The 11081-nt window shown below is 49.8% G+C and overlaps 2 protein-coding genes across 5 annotated transcripts; one reads left to right on the plus strand and one right to left on the minus strand.

The window, feature by feature from the left end:
* Nucleotides 1-6195: 6195 nt before the first annotated feature.
* On the minus strand, nucleotides 6196-8102 carry HDDC3 (HD domain containing 3). 3 transcript variants are annotated; one of them, NM_001243409.1, is made up of 4 exons: nucleotides 7976-8102; nucleotides 7614-7669; nucleotides 7272-7512; nucleotides 6196-6976 (listed from the first exon to the last, which is right to left on the minus strand). In NM_001243409.1, the coding sequence occupies exons 1-4, from the start codon at nucleotides 8085-8087 to the stop codon at nucleotides 6846-6848; spliced, it is 540 nt and encodes a 179-aa protein (NP_001230338.1). In that variant the 5' UTR covers nucleotides 8088-8102; the 3' UTR covers nucleotides 6196-6845. The 3 variants fall into 3 exon arrangements, with proteins under 3 accessions (NP_001230338.1, XP_084822253.1, XP_020953659.1); XM_084966127.1 differs by having other exon boundaries at nucleotides 6196-6599; nucleotides 7976-8088; XM_021098000.2 differs by having other exon boundaries at nucleotides 7230-7512; nucleotides 7976-8088.
* A 1469-nt stretch (nucleotides 8103-9571) lies between these two features.
* Nucleotides 9572-11076, plus strand: LOC146401618 (protein shisa-like-1a). Of its 2 annotated transcripts, XM_084968560.1 has the most exons (4): nucleotides 9572-9698; nucleotides 9788-9919; nucleotides 10117-10327; nucleotides 10842-11076. In XM_084968560.1, the coding sequence occupies exons 2-4, from the start codon at nucleotides 9817-9819 to the stop codon at nucleotides 11053-11055; spliced, it is 528 nt and encodes a 175-aa protein (XP_084824686.1). In that variant the 5' UTR covers nucleotides 9572-9698; nucleotides 9788-9816; the 3' UTR covers nucleotides 11056-11076. The 2 variants fall into 2 exon arrangements, with proteins under 2 accessions (XP_084824686.1, XP_084824687.1); XM_084968561.1 differs by lacking the exon at nucleotides 9572-9698 and having other exon boundaries at nucleotides 9747-9919.
* Nucleotides 11077-11081: the final 5 nt, after the last annotated feature.

An 11081-nucleotide genomic window follows, 5' to 3' on the forward strand; every position in this document is an offset into this window, starting at 1 on the left:
GTATAATTACTTTAAGGAGAAAAGCTTCCTTTGGGCTCCTTAGAGCAAGTCACTGGGGCCTGCTAAAGATTCAAGAGTGAGGGAGTTCCTGTGTGACTTAGCAGTAACAAATCCAACTGGTAACCATGAGGACGTGGGTTTGATCCCTGGCCTCGATCGGGGGGTTAAGGATCCGGTGTTGCCGTGAGCTGTGGTGTAGGTCACAGACGGGGTTCAGATCCTGCACTGCTGTGGCTGTGACTTAGGCCAATAGTTGCAGCTCATATTTAAAGCCTAGCTTGGGAATGTCCACATGCCACAGGTGTGGCCTTACAAAGACAAAAAAGGAGTTCCTTCGCGGCTCAGTCATTAACGAATCTGAGTAGGAACCATGAGGTTGCGGGTTCCATCCCTGGCCTCGCTCAGTGAGTTCAGGATCCGGTGTTGCCATGAGCTGTGGTGTAGGTTGCAGACGTGGCTCAGATCCCGTGTTGCTGTAGCTCTGATGTAGGCCGGTGGCTACAGCTCCGATTGGACTCCTAGACTGGGAAACTCCATATGCCTGGGGAGCGGCCCTAGAAAAGACCAAAAAAAGAAAAAAAGATTCCAGTGACCAGCTGAGTTCTTCCAGGTCATCCAGGGTTGTTGCCAGGATCAGACCAGGGCACGTGGAATCCTGTCTGCAGCACAGTGGAAGAATGAGGATTATCAGTGTGATGTGCTTAGCACAGGCCTGGTACACATAAGAGTCAATAGAGGTGAGCTCCAGTCATGTTAGTAAAGGATGCTGAGCAGGTACTGTCACTATAGCTGGTGTAATTTGCTAAATTTGCTAGTATAATGCAATTTGTAATCAAATCATAAGGCAGGATCTGTGAACCCCCTAGGACATTAGCAGAATAAAGGCTATTCTCTTCAGTGGTCTCAGAGGCACAATGAAATTATTCATCTGCCAGGAATTAAAATGTTTACTCCTACACACTGGCTTTTTAGACCTGCGTTAAGGCAGTTGCTCACGGTGTGGTCCAGCGTCACCGGAATTGCTTGGTGAAAGTCCAGCTTCTGGCTCCGTCCTGACCAGTGCTGGAATGTGCATCTGTGCAGCAAAGCCACAGATCCCAGAGACTGACCTCTAACAAGAGCAAGAAACAAAACCCTCCCTTAATGCGCTGGGGAGAAGCAGGTTCCTCGGCACAGCATGTTGAACCAATCTGTGGGAGTAGGGGCCAAAGAATCTGCGTTTTTAACAAGCTACCAGGTGAGTCTTTGACACAGGATGTGGGAACGGACCTACTATTTTAAGGCTAGCAGCAACCCTTTCCCTCGGAGCTCTGGCTCAGAGTTCTGGGGGTTACAATCAAAACTGGAACCAGGGAGTTCCCGTCGTGGCGCAGTGGTTAACGAATCCGACTAGGAACCATGAGGTTGCGGGTTCGGTCCCTGTCCTTGCTCAGTGGGTTAACGATCCGGCGTTGCCGTGAGCTGTGGTGTAGGCTGCAGACACGGCTCGGATCCCGCGTTGCTATGGCTCTGGCGTAGGCCGGTGGCTACAGCTCCGATTCGACCCCTAGCCTGGGAACCCCCATATGCCGCGGGAGCGGCCCAAGAAATAGCAACAACAACAACAACAACAACAATAACAACAAAAAGACAAAAGACAAAAAAAAAAATAAAAATAAATAAAAAATTAAAAAAAAAAACAAAACAAAAAAACTGGAACCAGGATATAACACAGAAGCAACTTCAGCCGCTGGAAATGCATAGGATTCTATTCCTCTCTGCAGTTCTCCATCCACTAAGAATCGTTCTGGGCATTCCCTGTTGGCTCAGTGGGTTAAGGACCTGGTGTTGGCACTGTTGGGATCTATCCCTGGTCCAGGAATGTCCACATGCTTCGGGTGCAGAAAAAAAACCCACACACAGAAAAAAAACCCCACCATTCTGTTTATGAAGAAGGGAAGGCTGTGGGGCTACTAGAACCAAAAAGGGAAAGGCAGACTCAAACGATGAAGATCTGGGTCCCCCCAAGCAGGGTAGGCCAGGCCCAGACAGTGCTCTGACTTGGCTTGACCAACTTTTTTTTTTTTTTATCTCTTTAGGGCCACACCCATGGCATATGGAAGTTCCCAGGCTAGGAGTCAAATTGGAGCTGTAGCTGCTGGCCTACACTACAGCCACAGCAACACTGGACCCAAGCCGCATCTTCGACCTACACCACAGCTTGCAGCCACACCGCCTCCTCAACCCACTGAATGAGGCCAGGGATCGAACCCGCATCCTCATGGAAACTAGTCGGATTCGTGTCCACTGAGCTACAACCAGGAACTCCCTGGCTTGACCAACTTTTGCCTGAAGGGATAAAACATGGTGTATGTATGTGTGTATGTGTGTGTGTGTATATATGTATATATAAAATAGGATATTGTTCAGCCTGAAAAAAATTCTGACACATGTTACAACATGGATGAAACTTGAAGACACTATGCTAAATGTAAATAAGCCAGTCACAAAAAAGCATAATTCCACTCATGTGAGGTACCTAGAGCGGTCAGGTTCATAGAGATGGAAGTAGAATGGAGGTTGCCAGGGACCAGGAGAAATGGGGAGTGAAGAACTACTGTTTAATGGGTACAGAGTTTCTGTTTTGCACAATCTAGGGATTCCGGAGATGGATGGCAGTGATGGCTTCACAACAATGTGAATATGCTTCTTGCCACCTAACGGTAGGTTAAAATTGTTGTCTAAAGGGGAGTTCCCGTCATGGTATAGCAGAAACAAATCTGACTAGGAACCATCAGGTTGTGGGTTTGATCCCTGGCCTCGCTCAGTGGGTTAAGGATCCTGTGTTTCTGTGAGCTGTGGTGTAGGTCCCAGACATGACTCGGATCCGGAGTTACCGTGGCTGTGGTGTAGGCCAGCAGCTGTAGCTCTGATTGGATTCCTAGTGTGGGAACTTCCATATGCTGTGGGTGGGGCTCTAAAAAGCAAAAAAAAAAAAAAAAAAAAAAAAAAAAATTGTTTAATGATACACTTTATCACTTTTTTTTTTTTTTTTGGCCATGCCTGCGGCATGTGGAAGTTCCCAAGTCAGGGATCAAACCTACACCACAGCATGACCCCTGAGTCACAGCAGTGGCAATGCTGGGTCCTTAATCTGCTGAGCCGCCAGGAAACTCCATAACGTTTTTAGTTTTTTCTTTTATAATGATTTTTATTTTTTCCATTATAGCTGATTTACAGTGTTCTGTCAATTTTCTGTTGCACAGCAAGGTGACCCAGTCACACATACATGTATACATTCTTTTTTCTCACATCCATAAAGTTTTTAAAATAAGAAACAAGTATGGGGAGTTCCCGTCGTGGCGCAGTGGTTAACGAATCCGACTAGGAACCACGAGGTTGCGGGTTCGGTCCCTGCCCTTGCTCAGTGGGTTAACGATCCGGCGTTGCCGTGAGCTGTGGTGTAGGTTGCAGACGCGGCTTGGATCCAGTGTTGCTGTGGCTCTGGTGTAGGCCGGTGGCTACAGCTCCGATTCAACCCCTAGCCTGGGAACCTCCATATGCCGCGGGAGCGGCCCAAGAAATAGCAACAACAACAAAAGACAAAAGACAGAAAAAAAAAAAAAGAAACAAGTATGGTGTATTCACCAAAAAAATCTGATATTACAAAAGTATAAAAATTGACTAGAGATAGACACCTCACATTTATAATAATGTTAACACTACAGAAGGGAACACTGAAAAATGAGGATAAGAATCAAAGGACTTTATTTTTAGTGTATGGTGTATATATTTTATTAAAAAGGTTTTTTTTTTTTTTGATTGTATGGCTGCACCTGTGGCATATGGAAGTTCCCAAGCCAGGGATTGAATCTGAGCCACAGTTGCAGCAACGCCAGATCCTTCTAACTGCACTGAGCTGGAGATCCAACCCTTGCCCCCCCCCCCCCCCAGTGACCTGAGCTGCAGATTCATGACCCAGGGTGCCACAGCAGGAACTCCAATAAAAAGATTTGACACACATAGGACAAAAGGAAAAATTCTGGGTGAAAAGACTGATGTTTGTTACATTAATCTCTATAGACTTATGTAAATATAGAAATGCAATTATTTAAAATTATCAGAAAAATGTCATTATAGTATTAAAAAAAGACGGGAAGACAGTGCGTAAGAAGAAAGGAGGGGATATCACATTGTGGTTCAGGTCCAACATAGTGTCTGTGAGGACGTGGGTTCGATTCCTGGCCTTGCTCAGTGGGTAAAGAATCCAGCCTTGCTGCAAAGCTCAGTGTGGTTCACAGATTTGGCTTGAATCTTGTATTGCCGTGGCTATGGCGTAGACCTGCAGGTGCAGCTCCAATTCAACCTTTAGGCTGGGAACTTCCACATGCAGCAGGTGTAGTCCTAAAAAAGGGGGTGGGGGGTGGGGGGAAGAAAACCCAGAAATCTGGCAGATTCTTGGCTCATATTTCTTTTTTTTTTTTTTTTAATTTTATTTTATTTTTAATTTTTTTTTTAATTTTTTTTTTTTTTTTGTCTTTTGTCTTTTTTTGTTGTTGTTGCTATTTCTTGGGCCGCTCCCGCGGCATATGGAGGTTCCCAGGCTAGGGGTCGAATCGGAGCTGTAGCCACCAGCCTACGCCAGAGCCACAGCAACGCGGGATCCGAGCCGCGTCTGTGACCTACACCACAGCTCACGGCAACGCCGGATCGTTAACCCACTGAGCAAGGCCGGGGATCGAACCCGCAACCTCATGGTTCCTAGTCAGATTCGTTAACCACTGCGCCACGACGGGAACTCCTTGGCTCATATTTCTAATATAACAGCTGTAAATTGTGCAGACTTCTATCGTCAGAGACTTAAGATAGTAATAACATTAATTTCCTGATGTTGATGGTTATAGTTTGGTTTATATAGGAGAATTTCTTTGTTTAAATACTTAAGTATTTAGGGGTGATAGGGCCTCAGTTTAGCAAGTTAACCTTGAGTGGTTCAGGGAAAAAGGTTACTTAGGTTGTACTTCTGATCTTTCCATAAATTTCTGATTTAAATAAATAACTTTTTAAATTCTGATATTGAATAAAAAAATCCACTATATTGGCTCAGATCAAACAGGTTATCTGGGAAGGCCTCATACTTATAATCCAGATCCACTAGCTTCTTAAGACTTTTACTATGTCCAGTGTGGTTGGAGCTAACTTCAGTTGTGGTCATTCTAGTCTGGTGAAAAAGGCCCAGCAGGTGTTCTTGTCGTGGCTCAGCAGTTAACCTGACTAGCATCCCTGAGGACTCGGCTTCATGGAGTAAGGATCCGGCCTGCGGTGAGCTGTAGTGTAGGTTGCAGACGTGGTTCGGATCCTGTGTTGCTGTGGCCCTGGGTAGGCTGGGGGCTACAGCTCTGATTGTTAGCCTGGGAACTTCTTTCTATATGCCGCGGGTGTGGTCCTAAAAAAGACAAAAAAAAAAAACACCCAGCGCTATGGCCAAAACAGAGAGGAATTCTGGTCCCGATTCTGTCACTGTTCGTTCCGTCTATTTGATCACCTCTCCGAGCTTTCTATTTCATCTCTGTAAAATGGGAACAATCCCCATCCTGCCTATCTCATCCAGTTATTATAAAGAACAGATGAGGTAACACCTGAAGGGGTTTGTAAAACATCACCTTTTAGCTAATAACCTCCTCAACCTCCAAGATTTACCCTTTCCAAGTGGGTTACTAGCCTCAGCTGCTCAGCAGCTACCAAAACCCCACCAACACTCCTTGATCCTTCCGCTGGGACGCCTTGAGGAGCTCCGCCCACCTCCCAGACCCCGCCTACCGCCTGTCTCCAAAGGTGGGTCAGGTCCGGGGGCGGACTTCCTCAGGCATCCAGAAATTCCTATCGCTTAGTAACCAACAAAACCAGGGATGAGCCTAGGGATGGCTGCAAACCTTGGCAAGTTTACACTGCAACCGGGACTATGAGGGACCCGCAGCCCCTCAACGGCCCTATCACGTTGCTGCTGGGCTCAGAAGAGCTGTCAGTAAGCAGGCTAGCACGCCTCTCCACCCAGGACGTCTACCAGGTTTTGAGCACCTAAATCTCAGGGCCCATCAGGCATGTCAAGTAATCCAACCCTGGCAATTGAGGGGTCGAGGCCTCATGCATATTGAAACCCTGCCCTGCTGGTTCCCCACTGGGGAGGCAGGAGAAGGAGCAGCACAGACACAAAGCTTTATCTAAAGGCTTTATTTTGCATAATGACTTTCCAACTAACATTTATATATATATAAGCCCAAGTCCCTGAGGGGCCTGATAGCCCATCAGGCAAAACAAGAAACAGACCCAAGGCCAGGAGGACATTGACGGCATTAGGAATGGACAGGGTGGGACTTTCTGTTGTGGCTCCGACTAGTATTTAGGAGGATGCAGGTTCATATATGACTAGTAACCATGAGGTTGTGGGTTCAATACCCTGGCCTTGCTCAGTGGGTTAAGGATCCCCCATTGCTGTGAGCTGTGGTGTAGGTTGCAGATGAGGCTCAGATCCCATGTTGCTGTGGCTGTGGAGTAGGCTGGCAGCTACAGCTCCAATTCCACCACTAGCCTGAGAACTTACATGTGCTAAACATGCAGCCCTAAAAAGCAAAAGCAAAAAAAAAAAAAAAAAAAAAAAAGGACAGGGTGCATCATCCTTCAACCTGGGCTCAGTTTCATTGGCAGGACATCTTCAGAGTGAGAAAAGACAAGTATTTTATGATCTAATATCTGGGCTGAGCAAAGCCAGGAGGGAGCTCAGGAGGCACTGAAAGGCTGGACCATGACTCTTCTCTGGCCTGGGCAAAGGGATGGAGTCTGTACCATCGGATGGCTCCTAGTACTGCTCAGACTGTCAGTCCCCGCTCCTTAAACAGCTGCTTTAGAGCCTCTTCCAGCTGTTGGTTTGTCCCCTGAAGCCCCTTCACCACCTGTGCTGCCCACTCAAAGTATTCCTGGACTCGACGCTCAGACCATCCTGCATTAAGAATGGACAAAAAACTGCTCATGTTGACGTTCAGGACAGTAGTGTATTTTGCCCACTTCCTGGGGGGTTTGGTGCCGGGCTGTGAGATGAGTTCCTAATGGAAGGATCTGTCCTGAAAACCACCCCTTGGCCCAGTTGCTGTGAATCTACTGTGTGAAAGATCAGAGTGCTCCAGTAAGATTGGTCTAGGGAACTAACAAGAACACCCAGACTTTTTTTTTTTCCCCCAGGGGAACTAACCAACCTGTGCAGAGGTTCCCTCAGAGCAGGGGGCTGGGGAGCGTACCCTCTGGGGTGCAGCGATTCAGGTCCCTCAGATTGTACAGCTTGTCTGCCAGCTTCACCAGTTTAGCCCCTGGGCTGCTGTGGGGTGCCTGCTCCACCTGCAACTGCTTTCTCTCCAGCTTGGGCAGAGTCTTGTCATCTGTTACCTCCTCCACCAGACGCCGCACTTGTACCCCAAAGTGCAGCTCCACCTCATCCAGGGTGGTGTCTGTGTCCTCCACCGTGTCATGGAGCAGGGCTGCCTGCGGACAGGCTTCCATTCAGTCCTGTGACGCCAGCCCCAGGGCTGAATGGGGCTCCTGAACCCCTCCCCAGCCTCCTAGCAGAGAAGGGGGAAAGTTACCTGTAACACCACAATGTCAGTGATTCCCGCCTCACGGGTCAGGATCCGAGCCACACCTGACGGGGCAAAGCAGGAAGTCAGACAGGAGGGAGTCACCAGGGCGGCACGTTGTGGGGTTTGTAGAGCCAGATATGGCCCCTCAGTAGCTGGGGGACCTTGGGCAAGTTCTTTACTCTATTTCGCATACAAAGGGAACAATCAAGCCTACCGCCCCCGGCTGTTGTGAATTTTAAACACGAACAGTGCCTGGCACAAATCTTGGTACAGACTAGGCGCTCAATGAAGTATACGCCCTCCGCGTTCCCTTCCCGGATCCCACTCCCTAGAAGCTGCTGCCGTTGCTCCTCCGGCGGCGCGCCCACCGATAGGGTGGTTGATGTAAGGGGTTCCTTCGGGGTCCTTCCGCCGCTGTCGCTGGTGCTTGCGAGCCGCGAAGTCGGCAGCCTCCAGCAGCTGGGCCACCTCGGAACCCATCGCGCGGGGGACTTCGGTCCGGGGAACGTGGACCAGGCGTGGACAGCGCCCCCTGGCGCCGCGGAGGCCCGAGGATTGCGGAGTCTGAGCCAGGGTTCTTCTGGGGCTGACATCCTGGGCAAGGAGAAGTGGGTGTGGGAGGCATCTCAGCCCCTGCTTAAGGGCGCTCTGCTGAGGGTGCCAGAATAATATAGCCTGGCCTTCTGGGAGCCCAGAGCCTAAGGGAAGGAGGAAAACAGACAAGGTATAAGACTGTGGCCTCAAAGTGTGTCCAGGGCAGGAAGGCAGGGGACAATGAAAATTTGGAGGAAGGCCAATTCACCTAGCCTCCCGGCCAGGGACGGCTTCTCCCAGGACTGGGCCTCTCCCGCCATGAAAAGATAATCTTCAACCTGTCAGGGCTCTGAAAATTCTCAAAGCTCTCTAAAAATTGTTTTCCCTGGGAGTTCCTGTTGTGGCTCAGCAGAAACGAATCCGACTAGTATCTGTGAGGATGCGGGTTCAATCCCTGGCCTCGCTCAGTGGGTTAAGGATCCAGTATTGCCGTGAGCTGTGGTGTAGGTGGAAGAAGTGGCTTGGATCCCACGTCACTGTGGCTGTGGCCTAGGCCAGCAGCTGTATCTCTGATTCAACCCCTAGCTTGGGAACTTCCATATGCCGTGGTTGGAGCCCTAAAAAGACAAAAAAAAAAAAAAAAAAAAGTTTTCCCTGCAAGGATGGCCTGGTTGCTATGGGCATGGGAACTTCACCTTTGGGCCAGAAGGCCTTAGGACCTGACCTTCTGGAAATTGGGGCCTACACTGGGAGAACTCCCTCCCTAATTACTTCAGACTTAGGCTCCCAGGCCTATGTCTAAATAGCAGTGCTGTTTCTGCAGGAACTGTCTTCTTTGCTCTCAAGTGCTGGGAACAAAAATTTGCATTTGTTTCTTGTGCCATAAGGGTTCCTATTTCAGTCCCCAGCCACTGGGCCAGGCCCCTGGAGTGTTGCTTCTGCTGTTCTGGGAGCATGGCATTGTCAGGCCTCAGTAGAACAACACAACACTGTTTGCTGGGAGCCTTTGGCCTTCTGGAGAAATCCCATGTCTCAGCAGACAGCATCTATGATGTATGAGGGCCAAGACAGACCTAGGGACATTGGAAGAGCATTCCTTGTGATATGGGGTTGGCTGGTTGCTAAGTATACTCCCTCCAGTCATACTGGAAGCTTTTGTACTTTGGCTGGTAGCTGGGGCAGATGAGGGCTCAGGGGAAAAGTTAGTGAAAGCACTCGCCCTTGGTTTTCAGCTAGTCTTGGTGGTTGCCACGATGCAGATATTAGGGAGGGAGGCTCCCAATGCTGGAACTAAGGTCTCTGGGGCGTGAAATGGAACAATCAATTCTCAGGGCGTCCACTGCCGCCTGAAAATTGAGAGAGAGTGGAGAGAAAACATATATGGTTCTAATTGTTTGTCTATTTTTCAGGCTAACGGCTCAACTTCTCTTTCATTCTTCATTCTGAGCCTTTTCCCCTTCAGCCTGTCAGCTTGGAGCCACAGTCCCTGCATTTTCCAACAGAAGATAGAAAGTCACTTTCATCTCTCTCTAGAGTTCTGTGACAGAGAAGCTTCAGGTTTGTGTTAATGGTGCTTTGGGGCTTTGATTTTTATTTCCTCTCTGTCTGAAGCCAGGGCTTAGAAATAGAGATGTTGGGGTTTCTAGGACCAGGGCTAAGGTGGAGGTGACCTCTCATGGGCTTTCAGAAGAGGCCAGGCTCTTTGCTGACAGGCCTGTCGACGGGGCTACTGCTGCTCTTCAGCTGGACAACGCTTGCCCAGCCGACCTCTCTCTCAGGTACTGTACTCTCTGCTCACCACCCTGCTGGTTACCCCACTCTTTTAGCAGGGTACGGGCTACTCTGGGCAGCTGGTTGGGAGGGAAGAAGCCTGCCCATCTGATAGTGACTGATCCCTTTCACTCGCCGAAAGAGGTGGAGTGGGGTGTAGGTAGATCATTGCTGCTTGTCTCCAGCCCTCTTGCCCTCTCTTCAGCCTTGGTCCACTACCCCCACTTGTGCCAGACCTCCTGGGATGCTGATGGCCGTCGCTACTCGGGTTTCTTCTGTCCCCGGCTCACGGATACCCCAGAGGAAGCCTACTGCTGCCACCTGCTGGCTGCAGGCGGCTCCTGCTGCACCCGGGCTGAATTTGAGGCCTTGTACCAGGTCAATCTGTCCGCCCTAGAACCTCCTCCCATCCTCAGGTAAGAACTCCATCCCCAGATCCACTGGAACACTGATAGGGTGTTCCAGTACCTGGGGGATTGGGTCCTAATCTCTGGAGTGGGAGGCTTGTAGCTTAATGACTAGTGGACAGACAGACCTCAAATATAAATCACATAAATATGTGATTACAAGCAATTCTGTGAAGGAAAATTCAGGGAGGTATGAAAGCAGGTAACAGGGAGTTACGAAAGCAGGTAATAGGTGGGGTGAGATGGGGCGGGGTGGGGTGGTGGGGTGGGACACGTGTCACTATTGAAAGGATCTTGTGGCCTGTGGATTTCACCCACTACAGTCAGGGGTTTCAATCCTGAACACTGTCCATGGATGACTTCAGGGTACCTGTGAGCTCCCTGAATTTGATTGACAAATTCTACATTTTTTCTGGGTTGAGGGTCCTGAGCTTTCTCCAGAATCTCAGGGCTCTGGAACCCACAGGCTGCAGCAGCGAGAGAACGGCTGGGGACAGCATCCTGATACTCTGCTCTCCCACAGGGGTCCGGGTCCGCTCCTAGCGCTGGGCCTTTACAGTCTGCTGCTCCTGGCCCTGATGACCGCAGACTTTGTACACTTCTGCCGCGGTCGGGGCCGGGGCCAAAGGCGAGGCCAGGTCCCGGACCAGGGCCGAGACCCGGGCCGGGGCAGCCAAGAGCGTCCCTCTGTGTCCTCCGCCGCGCGCCCCCTGCAGGTCTCGGCAGGCACAGACTAAGCGCTCCCGGGTTTCCTCTGCGCCTG

Source organism: Sus scrofa, chromosome 7 (genome assembly GCF_054392235.1).
Source record: "Sus scrofa isolate SSC_HxYL_T2T_F1_AM1 chromosome 7, Sscrofa_HxYL_maternal_Yorkshire_Landrace_v2.0, whole genome shotgun sequence".
Lineage (NCBI taxonomy): Eukaryota > Metazoa > Chordata > Mammalia > Artiodactyla > Suidae > Sus > Sus scrofa.